At 44.9% G+C, this 22,960-nt stretch overlaps 1 protein-coding gene across 1 annotated transcript in view; it reads right to left on the reverse strand.

The window, feature by feature from the left end:
- The window catches only part of LOC138507837 (E3 ubiquitin-protein ligase DCST1-like), a 484,214-nt gene that overhangs the window by 134,739 nt on the left and 326,515 nt on the right, over positions 1 to 22,960 (reverse strand). Inside the window, exons 8-9 of the mRNA XM_069625446.1 lie at positions 18,660 to 18,817; positions 712 to 811 (exon numbers count right to left, since the gene is read on the reverse strand). Of these exons, the coding sequence (XP_069481547.1) occupies positions 712 to 811; positions 18,660 to 18,817 (258 nt within the window). The remainder of the gene's footprint in view (positions 1 to 711; positions 812 to 18,659; positions 18,818 to 22,960) is intronic.

Genomic DNA, 22,960 nt, shown 5'->3' on the forward strand with positions numbered 1-22,960 from the left:
GGGCACACAAATATTTTTGCTGGAGGGCCGAATGTACTATATAAGTCCCATAGCATGGGCTGAACTATCCATCGTAAGGAGCGAATGGGTAGGGGCATTGGTGCAAATTTGTTTAATTTGTTTGACAAAACATGTTTTTTTAAGGTGTGCTTTTTATGTTTTACTTTTTTAATGTAACACATGATACATTGGGCCTCATTCCGAGTGTGACGATCCAGAAACAAGTGTGCTGGTAAGCTTACCGGCACCCTTGTTTCCGGACCACCACATTACGAGTCTGTCTGCAGGGGTCGTAGTGCCCGGCAGGTCTGACCGCCGCCAGGTGCATCGGCTCTGGTAGGCAGAGTCGAGTGGCACCGTTAGTACTATAGGACGAAACACGGGAATGGGGAGTTACCGAATCTGCCACCTGACGTCCCGCTCCCCTGGGACTTGTAATGTCCCTGTGGCACTGGGAAGTCATGCAGTGGATTCAGTGTTTTGGGGTCGCAGCAACTATCCCCGTCCTTGTAACGAAGCCCATTGTCTTTTAATGCACTACCACTTTGATTTATTTGTGTTATGGGACAGAAATCATGTTTTTAAATTGCAGACTTAATGACTGACTGACTTCAGGACAGGCAACACTCCATCGTTATTCTCATGTGACTTGGAGGGTTGTAAATAACCCCTCTGCTCATTTGAGGTAGATTTGCCAAGCCGTAGACTCACCGCCTTGTACCGGCGCGCATCAATCTGTTTGAAGTATGTGGTGATGTAGAAGTTGTCGAAAACGATGTCCGTGTTGTATTTGACGACATAGGAAAAGGCTCTGCGTAGGAGAAAAAAGAAGTGGAGATTTACAGAGGTCCTCTTATCAAACACAGCGTTTTCGTTTTCATAATATTGATCATTTGCATATTTCGTGCCGCCTCGTGTATTGGTGCGTAAATATCAAACCATTAGGGCCCAAGGAAGGCTGACAGAACTCTGACATGTAATGTGCAGATTAATTAACCCGGGCATAACTATAACTGTCCAATTCAACGTTCAGCATCTACTTACAGTGACCTGAATGCTATCCCCACTGGCATACCACTAAGGCAGCACCACAGTGGCAGTGGGGCTATCCAGGTGCTGCAATGGCCCCTCAGCCACCTACCAAAAACCATTCATTATTCCCACTCTTTCATCACCAGAAAGAGGCCACCTATTGATATTGCGATTTTAGAACCCATCAAACATGTTGTGCTCCTGTACCAGGCTGCCTAAGCAGTCAAGTCCCCAACCAACGGGGAGCAACGCGAACCCGCACCACTTCTTGCTGAATAACCCATAATAACGTCTGATGCCTGTGGGGAAACCCAGTCACTGGACTCCCGCCTGCCCTACCCTGTCCCCATCTAAACCAATCAACACCAGTTGCTGTATCCTGGAAGATACAGACGAAGCTGACCAGGAGAGATTTGCAAACTTCATTAATTGTCTCACTATGGCCCCCCTGCACCCTCCCCGTCACTCCCCTGCCTCTCTGGGGGACACACCAGGAACCCATGCTCTTGCTTTTTCTCCCTCCCCCTCCCTATGTGCCAAAACCAGGAGATAGCCCTGGAACCCTTGCCACTCCCTGTCTCCTCTCTTCACTTCGACACCGCCTCCCTCCTCAATTCCCCTTTCAGTTTGCCTCCTCCCTGACCCAACCACCTGACTCACCACATATCTCACCTCCCCCCTCCACTGGCCCAGCCTGTCCAGTCACCTTTTTACTCTCCATGTATTTCAGACAGGACATTTTGCACTGGATTACATTTGAAACATCCTCTTCGGAATTTATGGCACAGGCAGTCAGTGTTGACTGCAATGTTTGTCCAAATGCCCGGCTGTAATTAACAGTCCATGGGAAGGTGGCTTTCCTACCAGGCCTACCCAAAAAGCCCCCCTTAGGCACTGACCTTCCACAGTTGGATAAATGGTTACGTGCAATTGCGAGTGAGAAACTGTGGGCCAAGAAAAATACCTTGTCGGTTGGTTTGGGGGGTGGCCACAGACTATGGAGTGGACACGCGATTTCCTACAATGTGAGGAGCAAAAAAGGAAGACGTGACATATCCTGCCTGATTCTGGGGGTTTATATGAAGGGTGTGGTGTCCTGGGGATAGTCGGGTGGAAAACAATGGGACCACTGGCCCTTTCAAGACAGATACACGTAAGTTGGCAATGTCACCCCTAAGCCCCAGCCTGACCTCCATAAGTTTGGTCTTCTTTTGTCTCTCCTCTTGCCCCTTCTCTTGTATACCCCATATTTCCCCTCCACCTTCCCATCCTCTTGTCACCCCATCTTTGCTTCTATCCTTATTTCTTTCTGTCCTGCTCTTTCCTTTCTCTATTTGACATAAGTCTCTGCATCTTGAGCTGCCTCTCCATGCCATAAAGCCCTGAACACCCTAAGCATTTTTTTGCATTCTTCATGTCTCAACCCCTCGTGCCCTTCTGTGCTCTTTTACTGTCACTCCATTTCTTCTCTTGTCTCGCTCATCCCTCCATATTTGCAACCTTTCCATTTCTCTTTATTTCTTGGTCAGTGTCCCAATTCCTCTTTCTCCCTCTCCACTCCATCTCCATAATCTCTTTTTTATGTTTCCTGTCTTTCCCTCTTGCGTTCCCCCTCCTAGCTCTAACACACCCCCTTTTGCTCTCTATTGTCTTTCTGGCACCATATTTTTCTCTGCCTCTCTAATGATTTCTTCTGAAAACAGTACAGAAAAAGCTCCGTTATTTGTCCCCATGTTATCCTATAACCTCAAATCATTAGCACCTGCCAGTGCCTTGAGTAGAAGCATTACAAAGGATGGAGTGCTGGGCAAGAGAGCAACACATTGTAGAGGTTTATCTGCTGGTACATAGAATTGACTTTCTGCTTGCTTTGTTATCTGCCATTTCCCCTCTCTTACTGCCATTTTGCTTTTGGAGAAAGGCCACATTCAATGAACTGGCATATTTTGTTATCTGGCGCTTCTGATTCCTCTAGTGCCGGATAACAGAGATGTTACAGTGCCAGATAGGCATCAAGTGACCGCCTGGGACCTCAGCATATTTGTGCATAAAACATTATCAGTGTCATTCAGCCGAACATGGCCCTAAGCATTTTCCTTAATAAATTATCTTTATATTGAACATAGAATTACAATTATTTGAGTACCCCAGTCAAGGAGAGTTCAACCACAAGCTCGCTGCAGGATCTCCTTATAGATCAGCCGGATTCAGAAAGGCAGTGGGATGCATTACAGAGCTTTAACAGGATAGGCAACAAACAGGCAGACAGATCATATGAATCATGCATGCCAAAGCGTGTGTGCACCTTGCATGACACAGAACAACGTGAATATGGCTCGCTGCGATAACTCTTATCGTGCTGTGTGCATGCTGAAGACGAGTAAGAGCTGCTAGTGCATTTTGTCTCCAGGGGACCTGCCTATTTCATTTTAAACGTAGGCATGGCCACCTTTAGGTTTGCAAAAACCTGCCTCATTGACATCTTTCAGTCAGATCCAAATATGGCTGTGGGTGAAGGCACAGCATAAGACAATCAGGCGAGGAACATCCAACCTGCTCACCGTACATCATTTATAATCAGCCCTCCATTCTGTGGTCCACTTCCATCCCAGCTTGCTACCTGGTACCAGTTGCAATCATCTCAATGTCACTTGGCTAGTAAGTTCGCTGTCGTGTCCTCCCTTTGTTCCCCTCCCTTGCCTCGTCGCACCTTGAAAACCGTGTGTATAGGCGCACTATGACTGTCATATCATATCAATTCATTCCCTAGCCAGTATGCTACTATTCTTCTGCAACAACCTCTTAGCACTATGAAGCTTGCCTCATTCGAGAAGAGGGTGAAATCTGCAAACACTGAACCCGACAGCCACCTTCTGTTATAGAACTTGCACAAGCCTGCAACACGCGTCCCTTGGGCAATCGAAGCATTATCCAGACGCACACGCGCCAACCCACAGCAGCTAGTCCAGGTTTCATTGGATATTCTCTATTTCTAGCCCCATCCAGTGAATTAATCTACAACCCACAGAAAACAGAGCATCTCTGTAGGATATCCCATTATCAATACAGAAAGATGATGGCTGGAAGGTTTTAAATGAATCTAAACCACTGGCATTTCTCTGGGCAACCTTCCAGACCACCTTTATTTTAGCCTGCAATGCCATTACGGAAGGGGAAAGACCATATGAAAGACCATATGTAAATCAGGCTTGGTCCAATCCCAAAAGGGGCAGTGCAGCCCAAACCACTAGGTCCCAGCCCTTCTGCACGAGACAACAAGCAGCCCCAGACATGTTTCAGCCTCTTTTATTTGGATATAGTTTATCCATTTGTCGCCAGTCTATCCCACTAGTAGGTCTCAGTTAAGTGTGGCATGTCTTGGCTGCGTGTTCTCGAGTCTGTGGCAGTGAGACTGAAAGTCCCACCCTGCCACTCTTCTGCAAGGCCACTGTGATACTTAGATCGTTTCTACCTGACTTACCTGTATTTTTCCCTGATGAGCCATCAAATGATTCTTCAACAAAGATACAAATACACTTTCTGCATCCCGAGGTGCTCTAAACCTTTTAGTCTACGTCAAGCACTCTGTTTTCCCTGTTTGGCTACCTTTACATGGCTGGATTTTTGGTCTCAAATGCTTGGTGGCAAATGATTTGTGATTCGAATGAGGAACCCAATTAAAAACCACTACTGAGCCCAAAAGCCAGAAATATTGTTCCTACAAGAGAGTGGCATCCGGATTCTGACCATAAATGATCATTTCTCCACTCTGTCTAGGAGGGCGAGGCCTATTTGCGCCAAAACCCTATATCACCAATGTGTTAATGGAGACAGGGATTTAAGTCTGAAGCAAATCCCGGGAGAAAGCCTGCAACAAACTGTTCGGAATTTGAAAGAAGTGACCACCACTGATACGTGGCCACCAGAATGTTCACATGAATTTGACTGTCAATGTGGCCTCAGTTTTCCCCTTAAAGGCGGAGGGTCCACTCCCTTAAATTGTAACACATGCAGATGAGTCCAGAAGAAAAGAAGTGGACACCAACATTTAAGTAGCTGCCAGGCCGTCAGATTGTAGAGACAGACCAAAGTGTGGTGCTCTCTTCAACTGACTAGGCAGGGCCTCCAAGAATCCATGCTTTTTGAAAGTTTAAGACCTGCTGCTATTATAGACACAATCCGCCAATATAAGCTACCACTTCAACGTGAATGGTGCCATTCAGGTGAAAGAGTAACGTTTGAATTTAGATTGTTAGACAACACCTCTATCTTCTGCCACTGAAGTGGCACCTCCAAAAAACCGGATAGCTACATCACACCTGAGCGTCAGCATTTCTGCTATTCTGTGGCATACCAGCTTCACCAGTGGCTACGAAAGCTGTCCTTCAAAATCAAAGACCTTAATCAGCTGCACGGGAAGCATTACTGTAAAACTGTAACACAGGAACCTCCATCATGGACCTCTCACCTCCACCGTAAACCAAGCATTGACTGGTCATGGTCAGGCCATGGAAGATAACCTACTGTGAGGTTCCCAGATTACAGGGTAAAGACCAAGGAATGGTCTTTTCTAAGACCTAAGATTTTGTGAACCTGAATTTTCCTACCTGTGATCTGCACCAACATTTTTACCTTCCTTGTAAGATTTATAAAAATAGATTTCGATATATTTCTGTGTGCGCATTTCTGTATTCAGAGTAATATTGTCTGTTACCATGTAATCCAGTCCAGCTCACTCCCCTCCTAAGAACCAACCTTGACCGCTTGCCAACGGATTCAGTTGTTCGACCAAGAAATGCTTACAAAGCTTAAAGGATAGTTCCGGGACTTTTTTTTTATTGTCCCTACGGTTCGGCCATGTGTTTTTAAGCATAAATCGGTAGATCGTAGAAAACTTTCCTATGGACCTTACCCGACTTTTCGTCCATTAACGCACTCGAAATCAGCCGCCATTTTCTGATAATCCTATCATTTCCCCCCATCGACCTGGCTCACCTGCGTTTGCGGCACTAAATCATATCCCCCGCCCCTGAAACAGACTTTATCAAAACATTCATATTCCCCGCCTCTATCCGTGACGTGACTGTGCTGCGTAGGCAAACGCGCCCAGGCGTCTTCTACGCGACTCCACACAGAACCCGGAAACCAACACAGATCAGCTCACAACACAGCGCGCCACAATTCGGAATATGAAACTGTACTTTTAAATCAAACCGCAAGATTGTAAATTTGGTAAAGTACATTTATTTGATATCAAATGTTTAGAGAATATTCAGCGATTTGCATTTTTCTTTGCTCTCGATCCAAAATAGTTCGTCTTGAGGCAAGCGATGTTCGTGTGCAGTACACAGGGTGTTGGTTTACGATAAAATAGGCTCTTTCGGTCGCACTGATAATCGCATGGCTGTTCCAACAACGAGGCACTAGGCCACCACAACGGTATGTATGTTGCATCTAGCCGTTAGCACCGCGTAAGGGCATACTTGTACTTGGCGATCGTCCCATAAAATGGTCAGGGTGGTAACGTTGTTCACGCGGAGAAGCAACTGGCGGTTGTAAAAGCCATCCGCCGGTGTCTGGTACTCGTGACACATACAATAATGAAGGATGTACCTGTTTTAAAAACATAAAAAATGAAATTAGTCTCACCATCAGATCTTTATTAAAATTATTCATTTTATATATTAGGTCGGGAAATTATTTCATAGCTAGGACAGTGCAACTGGGTATTATACGTCATTTCCATGTAACCCACCCCCTCTCCTCCGCCTTTTTCAGAGCCGCCTGAGCGCCAGTGGACCACTTCGTCACTGATATGATATAATATGGCATTTGCAACGCGCCTATACACAAGTGTTTCAAGGCGTGGTGAGGCAGGGAGGGGGGGGGACAAGGAGAAGACAGACAACGATCCTACTAGGCCAGGTGTCATTCAGATCGCGCAAGTGCAGGGGTAGGGGGAAGGTAAACGTGCAAGGGGAAGGGGAGGGGGGAAGTGGAGTACAAGGTAAGTAGCATAAAATAATAAATACATAGGGCCAGCTGGTGGCGAGTGCAAGGTAAGTGCAGAACAAGTGCTGGGAAGGGGGGCTGTAGGATACTGAGACAGTCCCCCAGTGCAGGGGTTGAAAGGGAGGCAGTGCAGGTGGAGAGTGGAAGGGCCCAGGACCGAGGTCGCAGACAGTGGGCCAGTTGTAGCAGGGGAGAGGGAGAGAGAAAGCAGAAGCAAAGAGTAAGGTTTTGAGGTGCTTCCGTAAAAGGAGATGGTTCTCCTCAAGATAGTGCGCGGTACAAAACAATATGCCACATAGAACGAACAAGTACAACTTAACCCGTCTTTAAAGCTACTGTATAGTAATTAAATTGCGGTATAAACTCATCTAAAGAGTTACTTACATTATATTTGCATTTTCCATTGTGTCTGTGCGTAGGGCAGCCCCGAAATACCACTCCTTCTATGCCGACGTTATTTCTTCTAATGAACGAACATTAAATGGCTTTCGTTTCTGAAATTATATTCATTATCGTTTCTTACGTTATTGCACCACACCCCCAAAAAGAAGTCTTTCGGGATGGTCCCGGCCTGTCAAGGTCAAATAACAATAGAACCTTATACTGAGTCGTGGGCCATTCCGGCACCCGAGCAAAAAATCAAAGCAGCTGACCTTCACTTTGAATGAGCACACATTCCTAGTTAGCTACATTCAGTGTAAGGCCATCTCACAGGACTTGAAATTTACACTCCATCTTTGCATTTTGTCTGCGTGCATTTGCAGCCCCAGCGAACCATAAATACGGAGACATTCTATATTTTTTGAAAAATTATTTATATTACTGTTTGGTTTAATTTAATGCGCAAATGAACAAGGGTGGAGAGACACATTGCATGTACACTGAGCAATCACTTTTATTTACACAATACATAGCTACACATATTCAATGGGCCTGCGACATGAGGAGACTCCAGAGCAAAGTCACAGGTGACACCCGGGTGGTTTGCACTACTGCACGGTGAAGGGTGGGGCAAGAGTGGAGAGACACATTGCATGTACACTGAGCAATCACTTTTATTTACACAATACATAGCTACACATATTCAATGGGCCTGCGACATGAGGAGACTCGAGAGAACAGACAATCAAATTACAATCATTTAAACCGTGATGTGTATTTCTCAATGAGCTCTGCTTTAGGTGGACATGGAACAGAGGCAATGTTGGGTGGCAATGCAGTTGTCCCCAGCACAGGTTCGTTCACAACTCCATGTATGTACCTATCTAGGACATCAACAATAAGTCTCTCAATAAGCTCATATTGCATATCCTCAAACACTGGTTTGGTCACCCATTGTTTACTTCTTTTAGTGAAGGCCTTATTGTAGCGAAGCGTCCCTAAAGTTACGGTCGTCCTATTTTGTTGACGGCCAACATTATGGTTATGTGCCAAGACCGCTAGAAGAGTCCGATTTATCATGCACTCCATGCCAAAATGCAATCGTTTTGGCATGTACTTTAGGCACATATTGTGGAACACCTCCAAATCTCCTGTGTGGCAGAATTCCGTGAGTCCCCTCAAATCTCTTGTTATAGTTTTATCAAATACAATCTTTTCAATGGCTTTGTGAGTGGGTGATGAAGGAATCAACCACTTCTTCTTCCGTGCCTCCTCTGTGGACAAATGGCCATGTTCACAATTGTGGAAATGTTGGTTTGTGGTCCAGCGGTGAACGTTGCTACAGTGTAGCATTACTGACCGCCATTTTTCCAGTAGAATTTCCAACGACCCTCCACATGTTTTTGAGCTCCACCAAAGATGGTTGCTGATTGACTTGGACCACTGTGAAATACCTTGCATATCTTTTTTTTTACCTGCAGCCGACATTTTTTTATTGATTGTTTTTGCAAGATGCCATACGTCAAATTGGTGATTTATATTTTTGTACTCTTCTCTCATTGTCTTGGCAATTGAAACGTGTCTGTCCGTGGCTATCAGGTCGATCACCATTCCCCGCGATTGTAGTTCTTGCAATGATGCTACAAAGCCAACTTTCTCCATGGCCACTGAGGATGTACTTTGTGACACCTGCACGACCACCGAACTCACAGTTTTCTTACTTTCCATGTCCTGAAAGTGGTAGGTGCAGTACTTGGCTGAAAATCCTGGGCTGTCGCACTGTCCATCACCGGCTAGCCTGAACCGTTTACCTGCGAATGTACTATCAATAGACATTTTTTCCATTCTCCAAGTTTCGCTAATGGCTGGAAATAGGTAATCGGTTTGTTATTTGTAGAACTGAGTTTTCGCAATGAAATGGATTCCCACAAACTGAAAGAAATACTCTAACTTTTTAAAACTTGAACCACTAAAAAGTGCGGTCGCTGCACAAAGTAGATTGCCTGCTGGCAGCTGCCCCAGCATGGGTTGTGCAGACCATGAGAAAGGATGATATTTTGTACAGGTGGCATGTATTTTAAGGTTAGTGCCTCGAATTGCACGAGTCACATTAATCAATGGCTCCCCACATACTTCCCCACCAACCGAATGCCCACATTTCATCCTAATAATAATATCAATCAAACAACTATCGAATACAATGAATTTGGCCTCTTTCCTTATACTGTCACTCTGCATCCCAGCTGGTTCGGCCTGTAACGTTGAGGACATGTCACTCACATGAAAGGTAGAATCTCTGATATCGTCTTCCGCTATGTTCAGTGATATTGATGGTGTTTCATTGTCGTCCACTTCATTCTCTTCCATTGCAACATCTGTTCCTTCTCCGGCGATGGGTGAATAAAACAATTTCTTCAACTTTCTCGCGGTCTTAGTTTTTGCGGGTGTGGATTCTGTGAATTGATCTCCGACTGCATCCGAACTACCAGGAGGACATTCACTATCAATGGCTGGTGGTGGTATAGCTCCGTTGTCAATCACTTCATATTCTTCCCATTGGCACGATGCATCTCCAGTCTCAAGTCCCTGCCAAAAGGTTTGACAAGCAACATCTCTCGTTCGCTTCACTGTCTGTGTAGATCTAGTTCGTACACCCACTCGCAACTAGAGGACAGATTGGAAAAGGGATGTTCAGTTTAAACACAACTTACAGTATTGAACTATTAACAGTGAAAAACAACATAATATAGTGACCAGGACACTAACCTTCTTTTGCTTTCTTTTCTTTGAAACTTTCTTGCCTCGAACTTCAACATCAGGACGCTGTTGCTCCGACTCGTGTGTGCATGTCTCCACTTCCTCTTGTGCTGCAACGACTATATTTTCATGATAAGCACATCCATCACGCACTGACGCTCCATCGACTCCCTGAAACATAGAACTTTCATTAGTATGTATAATAATATTGAAAACACAAAATGTACTTGGGGACCAATACCCACGTACATCTCAATAGCAAAACACGAATGAACGTTTTGTGTAGAACATTCAAACGACAATTATTCACGCATTGTTGATCTAGTTAGATGGAACTGTCAAGATCCATACCTCGGGCTCCTCATAGACTTCCATTGATGATATTATTGAAGATGACGCTTCAGCAACTCCCTGAAACACAGTAATTGCATTAGTATTGTTTTCTATTTTGTTAAAAAGAACATAAACTTTGTGCAGGCGTCAACGGCTCATCTAAATAGACCTGCACAAATGATCAGTTGTCTAAAATAAATAATGGATATCTAAATATGATTCGATTTGCTCGATCGTTGGAAGTGTCACCACCCAGAGATCTGCATCAACTACTAGGGGTGATGTTCTTGTAGAAGAAGCTCCGTCATCTCCCTGAAACATAGTATTTGCGTTAATAAAGAAGGAAGTATAGCGGATGTAATCACGTCATATGATCTTGCTTGATCGAACTGTCAGTATCCATACCTCGAAATGCATAAGAACATCAAGGGACGCTGTAACTGCGGTGCACACTTCTGCAAGCTGTTGCGCCGACCCGTAACTGCATGCTCCCCCTTCTTCTTGGACTAATGCTCCATCGACTCCCTGAAACATAGGACTTTCATTAGTAATGAACACAATATTGAAAAAAGAAGACACATAGGAGGGCGACGACAGAAGGACATATCAATGGCTAAAAACGAAAGAAACATTGTGTGTAACAATCACGCTACAAGAATGCAAGATCTGATGATCTCCATCGATGGAACTGTCCGGAAACATACCTCGAGCATCTGAGTGATATCAACGGTTGTCGTCAATGCGTTGGACTCCTCAGCATCTCCCTGAAAGACAGTATTTGCATTATTTTGGATAACAATAATTATAACTGAAAACAAAGACTAGAGGACGAGTACAAGGGTGTACCATTAGGTAAAATAATTACACGATAAATTAAAACTATTGATTTACATGCCTAAAACAAGTCAGTGGCAGAATAGATAAGTAAGATTACCCGATAGGCGCTTGAAGTGGCTGATGACTGCAATAACGACACGGATGGAGAATCTTCCGCCTTCATATTGAGTGGATACATAAATGGGGAAATTATTGTTAGCTAATGCTACACACTACTGCAAGGCCGAGAGCTAAATACGTAAACTTGACTCACCAGTGGAGGGATGTGGACGAATAGAGTGGGAATAGCAGTTGAGAGCAATTTTCGCTTCGCTCGCGGTGTGTTCTTCTTTATTAGCAATGATGTGGAGTACATGTCTGAGCTAAAGTGCCTGCTGCAGATGTGGTATCGATCACCCCTCTTGTTCGCAAAGACTTCTAGGACTCTACTTTCAAGCTCAGACGGTGGATATCCGCAATATCGGACCCATTCTCTTATCTGATCTATTGTCTTAGGGAAAACATGCATTATAGTACCTTCAGATTTTTTATGGGTCTTCGAAGGGCAACCGCCAATGGAACAGGCAGGCATTGTGGAAAGTTCTGAAAAGTAAAGATCAACAATTCTATATGAATACCAATGTGTTAAAAAATTAAATGACACATAAAAGGTTCAATGCAAGGTTCGTTTTGGTTCTTGGAACTATACACGTTATTCACATGCGGATAAGTATTTGAATAACTTTAAAAAAATAGAAAAATAATTTGGGCCTCATTACGACCCAGGCGGTAAGTTACCGCCTGGGCCGTCACTTTACCACCATGGCGTAAACTACGTTTACGCCATGGTGGTTGGCGGACTTACCGCCCCATTCTGACCTTGGCGGGGCGGTAAGTCCCCAATCCCCATTTACCCTTCCCCATTCCCATTTTTGCCCCATAGGGCATAATGGGAGTGGGGAAGGCGTTAATTACACCACCGTAAATTACGGTGGCGTAATTAACTCCATGGTCCCTTAGCGCCATGGATTTTAACACCCGCTAAAAGCGGGTGTTAAAACCTCCATGGCGCTAAGGGACCTCGTAATTGGCGGTAAGGGGTCGGCGCAGCTAACGCTGGCGTAAACCCCTTACCGCCAGGGTCGTAATGAGGCCCTTTGACTAAACTCAGAACATGTGACTAGTTCCTTGCATGTACTGTCTTGAACGAAAAGAAATTGGACGCAAAATGATTATGGTACATGGCCTTACCTTGACGAACAAACAGTTAGATGCAGGGATCAGAGTAGTTTCTTGTTGTAGAACAGGGAGCAGTTCACAGGTTGCAAACTGACGAGTTTGCTCGAAGTGGTCACGGAGGTTCACAGAGACGAAGAGCAGATAACCAGCACCTTCACGGGTTGACTAGCAAAGCGCAAAGAAGTTCTCATTAGAAATATGAAGTGGGTTATAAAGAATTCGAAACAGGGGTGTGTTTGTGAATGAATGACGTGTATATGTCGTGGCATTATGCGGTTTGCAGGGGGGCGTCCAGCGTGAGGGGGGATGCTTGGCAGGAGACACGGGGTCTGGAGGTAGACATGGGAACAACAACCCATGCTCTATAGACCACTTTGAAGTGTACATGGTCTTTGGCACCTCTTGGCCTTTATCGCTCCCTGACAGCTCCACTTGCCAGCACAAGTACCCCGGTGCGAACTGCCTTTGATAGGGCGGGGGGGTGGATTGGGGCGGTGGTCGTGCAGACAAGACACAGGAAGACTCGTGAATGGAGACACACTTATGTGGATTGCAGGGGGGCGTCCAGCGTGAGGGGGGATGCTTGGCAGGAGACACGGGGTCTGGAGGTAGACATGGGAACAACAACCCATGCTCTATAGACCACTTTGAAGTGTACATGGTCTTTGGCACCTCATGGCCTTTATCGCTCCCTGACAGCTCCACTTGCCAGCGCAAGTACCCCGGTGCGAACTGCCTTTGATAGGGCGGGGGGTGGATTGGGGCGGTGGTCGTGCAGACAAGACTCGTTTGACGCAGGGCCTCACCAAGGAGAGGCCATCTAACTGCATGTAAGAGGCAGGCAGCAGGATCTAGTACATGGAAGGCAGGGGGGTGAGTTTATAAATACCTCACCCTCCCAGGAGAATATATGGGTGCAGTTCACCCTGGAGACCCTGGATGCCTAGGCAGTTAGTCAGCAGCAGGCTGGCCTGTGGTGGCAAGGCGGCACGGGCCAGAGGGGGTCATCTCTATACCCGGTGCCCAAAAGGATGATTTATTATGATCAACCATATTGATTATTTACCTATAACCATGTTTTGTATCAATAAAATCCAACGGCCTTTTATTGCCAACGCTTGAACAAAGTGGTGTGGTAAGTATTTTTGGGGGAGGAGGCAAGGCCGGGAGGCTTGATGCCAACCCGCAAAATAACATATGTATGTCTGCTGCATATGGGTTCAACGGTTATGTGGATTGAAGGTGGGCGGCCAGCGTGAGGGAGGATGCTGGCCGGAGACATGTGGTGTGACAAGACAAGGCACAGGAAGACTATTCAATGGAGACACACTAGATTCATTTAAAAAATCAAAACAACCATTGTTAAAATATATGTTGGGTTTTATTTTAGATCTTAATTTCAATTGAACATAAATAATAAACATTACACATTGTAAAGTTCCGGTTGCAGTACATCCAGGGAAAATCCGCGGTATTGTCCACTGTCGCTGGGGAAATGTTGTCTAATGGCAAGTACCGCACAGGCAGGTATTACTCTCCGAACGCGGTGTCCGAGCCTCCCGTGAAGCCACCAAGTGAAGCAACGATAGGCCACCAGCCTGTACCACCTGTGAAAATGAAAGATGCAAACTGTATTAAAATGACAAAACTTTCTTATCAATGTCGATTCAGGTAAAAAATGTCATTCTGCTTTGAAAAAAATTCTATCTAGAAAATGCACAATATGGAACCAATTTATATGCATTCGAATGATATGTAGATGTAATTTTATATGTGGGAGACGACCATGAAATAGTAGTGGCATCACTGACATCACAACCAGAGTATACTTACTCGTTACTCGGATTACGCGGACGAACAGTGCCGCGAAGTTCGTGCATAAGCACCATCATCATCCTCAACACGGTCCGTGAGAGGCAGGCTTCCCTGAACTCTGGCAGCTCGGTGATGCATTGCGGACTTGGCTCGCCTTCCGAAATGTAGGCCAAGCACCCGGAATTTTCACGGCAGCAGCAGTTCTCCTCCTCAGTTGGCATTAGCTCGCACCGATTGCACGTGCACCAGGTGGAGACGCCGTCCATGCGACATGCTCCAGGCTCTTCACCCGTTGACTGGTCCTCCCAACTGCCGTTCGAATCCCCATCGTTTTCGCGTGCTTGCCTTTCCAGTAGTTCTTCCTCGGTGTACTCGGGCTCGTACATATACGGCATTATTGTAGCCATTGTGTGGTAAAGAAAGTAAAATAATTTACAGAGATGGTACAGGTGTTCACAAGGCCTAGAAGCGGCGAAGGTAGCTGACCAGAGCACAGAAACGAGTCACAGAATACTCAAAGTAACACAGAGAGAGTAATGGAATCGAAAATCTGCTGCTGTGTGTTGTGAAACGGTGTGTTTATACTTATTGAGGAAAGAGGCGTCCTGCCATTTCCATGGCGACACTTCATTAGCTGAGGCACAGCGATTGTTGACACGAAACGTGCTTTGGCGTTGGGAAATGGGCGGTACGCGTCTGCTGATGTCAGGCTCAGGGGCGGGGGATTTGATTTAGTGCCGCAAACGCAGGTGAGCCAGGTCGATGGGGGGAAATGATAGGATTATCACAAAATGGCGGCTGATTTCGAGTGCGTTAATGGACGAAAAGTCGGGTAAGGTCCATAGGAAAGTTTTCTACGATCTACCGATTTATGCTTAAAAACACATGGCCGAACCGTAGGGACAATAAAAAAAAGTCCCGGAACTATCCTTTAAGAATAGCCTGTTTTACTTGGTTTCAGGAGGTTACACTGGATCCTAAAAAGAGGTTTTGGAGATTTCTTATGAAAGTGGTTTTCGTATACTACCTGTTCCTGTCCTAAATCCGGCTCTTGTTGTGTATTCCCATTGTGAATCACATGAAACGGGGCAACCAGATACTGTGGGCCTCATTACGGGTCTGGCGGTAGCCGTGCCGGTAAAACAGGTAGGCTGCCGCCAGACTTGTGAATTTTTCTGGAGCTTGGCTTCACGGAAACACTGGGGGATTACGACCCTGGTGTTCCTGAAAATCAGGCAGCGGAAAAATGTTAATCCCCATTCCCATTTGAGTCCCATAGGACTCAATGGGAATGGGGATAACGGTGCTGCTGCTTCCCGGAAAGGCTGCGGGCGGGTGCCGTCTGGCAGGCGGGACGGCAGCCGCCTGCAGACTCAGAGTGTGCTGGTCCGGTAACAATGGTACTGGTAGGCTTACCAGCACCGTTGTTACCGGACCGGCACACTCGTAATGAGGCCCACTGACTCTTATTACTGAGGCAATTCCATGGAAATTCCTGTTGGGGACGATCCATGCCAACTCCTATTAGAGCATTCCCTTTTTGTTGGCTCATTTTGGGAATCCATGCTATCTTCTATTGGGGCATTACTATTCTGACTCCTAGTGGAAATCCCATATCAACTTCTAGGGGGCAATCCCATGAAGTCATAGGGCCTCATTACACGGTAGGCGGTAAGGGTTTACCGGTACCAGTATTTTACTGGTACCGGTAAATCCTTACCGCCTTACTACGAGGTCCCTTTGCGGGTTGGGGAATTTAACACCTGCTTTTTGCAGGCGTTAAAATCCAACCCGCAAAGGGACCAGTGGAGCTAATTACGGTACCGCAATTTGCGGTACCGTAATTAGCGCCTTCCCCATTCCCATAGAGCCCTATGGGGCAAAAATGGGAATGGAGAAGGGCAATGGTTGAAGGGGGAATTACCGCCCCGCCAACCTTGGAATGGGGCGGTAATTCCCCTTTCCACCAAGGCGGTGCCGGTATTTTACCGGCATGAACCATGGCGCTAATAGCGCCATGGTTCACCGCCTTCCGTGTAATGAGGCCCATAGTCTCACATTTCCAATGACAAGCTGCACTGAAGTTCTATTGGAGTAATCTCATGCTAATGCCTACCGGTACAGTCTGTACATGCCATAGAATCTGGCCGATGAAGCCTGACAACCAGTGCTACTGCACTTCAGGCTTGCAGAGTGGATACCGGGATTATGTGCTTGTTACCGTTTCATGTAGTGAACCCATCTTTATCTGCACTATGCAATCACAGCCGCCAAGATAAACATGGAAGCAGTGTTGCATTTGACCTCTACGGAGTATCTCTGCCTTTTCAAGTCATATTAAAAACAGCACAGCCTGCAGGAATCCATCCAATCCACAACATCAAATTAGTGATACTCACATATAGGCCTCAAATTCCTGAACCTTGTGAAGAAACTCCAGCTTGCAATTGCCTTGCTTGGTTCCTGCTCTGTAGAGCAATCCCATGCAAGATTGTAATGGAGCAGCCATATTCTGACTCATACTGAAGCAATAATATAGCTACTCCAAGCTGCATTATCATGCTAACGCATAATGGGAAATTTTCATGTTGACCTCTGGTGGGGTAAATAAATGCTACCATTTAATGAGGGAAACCATTGCTGACTTTTAACAGATCAGCTTCAGGCACATCCCTATTGGCGCAATCCCATGCTGATTGCTAGTGAAGCTATCCAATCCAGATTATTGAAGGCAAGCTAATGTTGACTGCAAACGAAGCACTCAGTGCTCAACTGATTATCTATTGTATTTTTCATGAATTAATACAACATATTAATTCATCCTTATTATTATCTCTAATCAATTTGTAACGTGCATATCCAAGAACCGTGCAGGGACTGCACCTGGGCACAGATGGTAAAAGCAAGACACTTACATAAACAGTGAATCAGTACATAGTTATTAAAAAAGATACTTTTAAAAACATTGTCTTAATAGTGTTAAGGAAGTAATCTCACAAATGTTGGCTGGTAGGGAGTTCCAAGCTCATGGCCCAAAGATGGAAAAGCAGGGAACAAACTTATATATGGGGATAATCAGCAGATTTTGATTTGCAGACCAAAGAGTGTGCTTTGGTTGTACATCTACATTTTAGCTGAGAGGTAGTGGGGAGCCAGGCCACAAAGACAATTAAAAACCAAACAGAGGATCTTAAAAAGCACCCTTTGCTGGACTGGGAGCCAGTGCAAGCTCCAATTAAATTTTGAAATTGAGGCAGCTTTAGGGAGGGCAAACAGTAGCCTAGTGACTGAGTTTTGGGCAACTTGAAGACGTTGTGCTTGGTTTTTAGGAATACCCATAAGAAGGGCATTGCAGCTATCTAATTTGGAGTTAATCAAAGCTCCAATGACAACCGGCCAGTCGCCACAAGAAATCAGAAGCAAAAGAGGTTTTAACAATCTTAGTTGGAAAGAGATAGATTTAACGATTTTGCCAACTTGAAGGTTACTTTTCATATTTGCCTGCCAAAGGTCTTTACCTTGGCAGAAAAAAACGCTAGCACGTCAAAGATTGACTTGCAGGAGACTGATGGATACAAATCTGCAAGTTGCTTATTTGAGCCAAATACAATGATCTCTGTCTTGGAGGGGTTTATTTGGAGTTTATTCTCCAACATTCACTGTTTAATTTGGCACGCACAGGCTAACAGGTGATCTATGGCATCCATATATTTTTTTTTATCTGACATTGATTTAATTGATATCAGCCATTGAGTGAAAACGTAGACATTAAACAGTAGTGGAGAGAGAAAATATCCCTGTGGCACTCCACATATGACTGAAAGAGAATCCAAAAGAAAAGGTCTCATCTTAACTTGTTGAAAACGATCAGACAGAAAAGAGGCAAACCATCTCAGAAACACATGCAACTGTAACTCATTTTGAGATCAGGATATCGAAGTCAACAGTATAGAACGCAGCCGATAGGTCAAGCATGACCAGCATGCTGATGTCTCCTTCATTGGAGGTCGATAAGATGTCATCCCAAACGGTCAACAACACTGTTTCAGTGCCATGCCTGGTCAGTATTATTTTATTTTGGCAGTATCATATTTTTCTGAACCATTGTTTCAATTGCATAATGCGGCACTAGATGCCAACATCTGTTTGTACAATCCCATGCCAAAAGCCCCAGCTAACCTCTCATAAACTGCTGCACTCTGACAGTTAAGAGACCACCCGAGTCTTGCTCCACTTTGAATTTACGGGAAGCATGAGTTAGTTGAAATACTCACGATATAAATATGAGAAGGACGAGGAGGGACATAATTGTCTGGATCAGCATTATTATTTTGTTCAGCCGTGACTTTTGTTCGATAACATCAGCTTTCACCTCTTCCATCATCATCGGGGTGGCGATGTTGACCCCAGGGATCATGGACTGTTCTGTTTTCTGTAAGCAGAAGATAACAGGGGAATAAAGGGTTAATGCAGAGTGCATCTGTGTTGCGGTGTTAAAACAGGGAAATTGTAAAGAGGGTAGCAGACCTTACAACGTAGATAAAGAGAATAAACAAAGCAACACCAGATCTATGACAATGAATGCCACAACCAGATGTTAAAGTGCTTGATGGAAAGGAGGCAAGTAACAGCACTAAAAGGAAATAACACCCACTGTGAGATCATTGGTCCCTCATGGTGGCCCCGGCAGCTTCAGTTATACATTTATTTACTTTGGTGATGTGTATGCACAGGTGAATCAAGGGCCACACATAGATTGCAGCCTAAGACATAGAAAGCATTGGTAGTCAATGAGCAGAGGCCATGTAGTAGCAGTGTGTTATAGCACAGGCCCTAAACTATGCCATGAGTCAGGGGTATTGCGCCCAATGCAATCCTTTGGACTCACAAAGGCAACACAGATGGCATAGATCTTCTTTTAAGCCCCTCCAGAGGTGCCCATGGTAGTCCGGCAGGCACATGCTCAACCAACTGACTGTGGCCCATTCATTCTGATGAGTGCCATGAAAGGGAGCAGTAGATATCATGCTTTGTGGTTGTGGTGTTGCAGGCTGCATCATCCATCTTGACACACTCTAAATGTAGTGAGAAAGGAGCCTCTTGGAGACAGTATTGAATTGAGGATGGCAGACTTGCAGAAGTCCAAGATGACCTTCAAGGCCATCATTTGGTAGACAAATGCACCCTGAAGACCACCTTAGAACACACTGGAGAAGGCAATCGGGACATGACAATAGATAACCTGTGGGATATATTTACCCACTCAGCTGTACTCCCTTCCATAACCAAGCTGCACTTCAGCAGAAGCAGCAAGATGGCTGCGCTGGCTCCTGTGAGCACCATTGCCTCACGGCAAAACTGTGTTGTGCAACTACAAAAAGATGTCTGCACCATCTTGCCAAGCACATATTGGGCAGGAAAGCATTACTGCTCGCACTTCCGGTTGACACTGGTCACAAACAGATCCACTTGGGGGGTTGCCCAAAGGGTGATCTCTTGAAGGACATACTGAGAATGTTCCCACTCGTGGGACACTGTGCTCTTCCTGCTCAGAGCATCGTCGCCGTATTCTCCACTTCGGCTAGGTGAACTGCTGATAGGGAGACTCCTTCTTGAATTGCCCTGTACCAGAGCTGCATTGCTTCTGTGCACAATGGTAGTGACCCTACACCGCCTCTCTTGCTGAGGTAGTACATGGCCACTTTGTTGTCTGTCATTATCAGCCCATTTTTCCCCGCACAAAGGGCAGGAAGGCTTTCGGCGCTAGTCTGATTGCTCTCGGCTCCAAAACGTTGAAATGTGGTTTGGACTCTGATGGAGTAATATACAGAAAATGGTACCAGGAGGTAAGGAAACACTATAGAAAGAGGGCAAATGGATGCATGAATCAAATTATCATTTTCATTTTATTTAGAATTATATAAAACACAATATTAGGAAAACATTTAAATCATTATAAAAAACATTTTGCTACTCAGACATTCAAAAACATTCATTCAAATTATTTGCACATCTAAAAGTTTATATAAATATACTAAAGTGCCATAAGAAATGTCATTTATTTCATTGGTACATTTCTTTTCATTGTGAACATAATAATTCAGAAAAACGCAAATAACAAAATTGTGGTTCATTCCAGAAAAATATATCGACTATTGGTGCCTTAACAAATCGTTCTTCTTTACGAAAAAGCTTCCCAGTTGGTAAATAGTTTCGACTTGACAGATAGTGTGTGTCTTCATCAGGATTGGATGAACATTTAACAAATATTTAGCATTTTTGTGTTCTTTCTTCCACTATGTGAGACTAGGTTCAGAGGACGACTGAGATGAAAACGTTATCGGAGATCATGGCATGTGTTGCAGAAATCTTCATTTCAATGTTTCAATGCTGTTGTACCTTGCTTGTGCTGCATTAGTTAGCTAGCCATCCATATATATTCAATCATGACAGTCCCAATCCAGAGCCGCAGATGATCATAACCCGGCATCAAGTTCATGCGGGTATCCACGGGATGCAGCATCTACTCGGTCACAAGTCCTTGGATACTCGGTAGATGCTGCATCCCGTGGATACCCGCATGAACTTGATGCCGGGTTATGATCATCTGCGGCTCTGGATTGGGACTGTCATGATTGAATATATATGGATGGCTAGCTAACTAATGCAGCACAAGCAAGGTACAACAGCATTGAAACATTGAAATGAAGATTTCTGCAACACATGCCATGATCTCCGATAACGTTTTCATCTCAGTCGTCCTCTGAACCTAGTCTCACATAGTGGAAGAAAGAACACAAAAATGCTAAATATTTGTTAAATGTTCATCCAATCCTGATGAAGACACACACTATCTGTCAAGTCGAAACTATTTACCAACTGGGAAGCTTTTTCGTAAAGAAGAACGATTTGTTAAGGCACCAATAGTCGATATATTTTTCTGGAATGAACCACAATTTTGTTATTTGCGTTTTTCTGAATTATTATGTTCACAATGAAAAGAAATGTACCAATGAAATAAATGACATTTCTTATGGCACTTTAGTATATTTATATAAACTTTTAGATGTGCAAATAATTTGAATGAATGTTTTTGAATGTCTGAGTAGCAAAATGTTTTTTATAATGATTTAAATGTTTTCCTAATATTGTGTTTTATATAATTCTAAATAAAATGAAAATGATAATTTGATTCATGCATCCATTTGCCCTCTTTCTATAGTGTTTCCTTACCTCCTGGTACCATTTTCTGTATATTATTATATGTTTCTACCTCAAGGTACCAGTGATTGTTGAGGTTCCCACTTCTTTTGGGTTTGTTTATTTGGACTCTGATGGAGACCAACGACCGCTGATTGTCAGATGTAGGCATGTGCTCCCCACTCTGTGATTGAGATGTCCCTTACTACCTTCATTTCCGGCCATGGCTGCCAAAAAGGTTCTCCCTTCAGAATGTTGTCCTCGCAGGTCCACCACAGGAGATCCTGCGCTACCCTGCTTGGTACCTGAAGGAGATCTGACATCCTGCCTGGGAATTGAGGCCTGAGAGCCCACTGGAGAGATCTCATTGTCAGGCGTGCCTCTGGCACCAGAAAAATGCAGGATGCCATTAGGCCTAGCAAACCTCCGAAAGTCAAAGGTGGGAGACGCTTGGCACTTTGGAATTTGGTGACCATCTGCGGAATGTTTTGAGCTCTCACTTCTGGTGGCAAGGCTTTTCCCAGGGATGCATCTAGGACTGCTCGAATGAATTGTAGCCTTTGAGATGGTATCATATGAGACTTCTTGAAGTTGACGGAGAAGCCCAGTTCGTGGAGGGAATCACAGGGGTAGCTGAGATGTTCTAGGGCCTGTTCCGGGGAACTGGCCCTGATTGGCGAATTGTCCAGGTAGAGGTAGACGTGAATCCCCCTATCCTGAGACTTGCTGCCACCACCGCCATCAAACTGGTGCAAACCCTCAGGTGGAGGTCAGTCCAAATGGCAGAACTCGAAACTGATAATGAGAACCACCAACGACAATCCTCAGGTTCTGTCTGTGCTTGTGATGGATTGGCACATGAAAGTAAGCATCCTGAAGGTCCAATGATACCATCCAGTCCTGAAGCTGGAGGGCCTGAAGGATCTGAGAAAGGGTAACCATCTTGAACTTGGCCTTCCTGAGGAATTTGCTTAATTCTCTTAAGTCCAAAATGGATCTCAATCCTCTGTCCTTCTTGGGAATTAGGAAGTACGGGGCTTACCAACCCTTGATCCTCCCCGCTACAGGTACTAGTTCTATAGCACCTTTCTCTAGCAGGGTAAAGATTTCCTGTGTAAGGAGCAGATCTGAAACTTTGAAAGAGTTGTTCCCAGGTGGATGACTTTGAGGCTTTTTTTTTAGAAAGGGAAGGCAGTAACCCTGGGCAACTGTTTCCAATGCCCATGTATCTGAGGTAATGCCTCACCATTCTTTCAGATCCAGTTAGAGTCTGCCTCCCACCGAGGTCTTGTGAAATAAGACCTCAGAGAGGTTTTGAGGCGGCTGGAGCAGTGGCTGATGGTAAAGTAGCCGCTGCCTGGGCGGTCCTAGTACC

The sequence above is a fragment of the Ambystoma mexicanum genome, chromosome 1p (assembly GCF_040938575.1).
Source record: "Ambystoma mexicanum isolate Mex_15411 chromosome 1p, UKY_AmexF1_1, whole genome shotgun sequence".
NCBI classification, from domain to species: Eukaryota; Metazoa; Chordata; class Amphibia; order Caudata; family Ambystomatidae; genus Ambystoma; species Ambystoma mexicanum.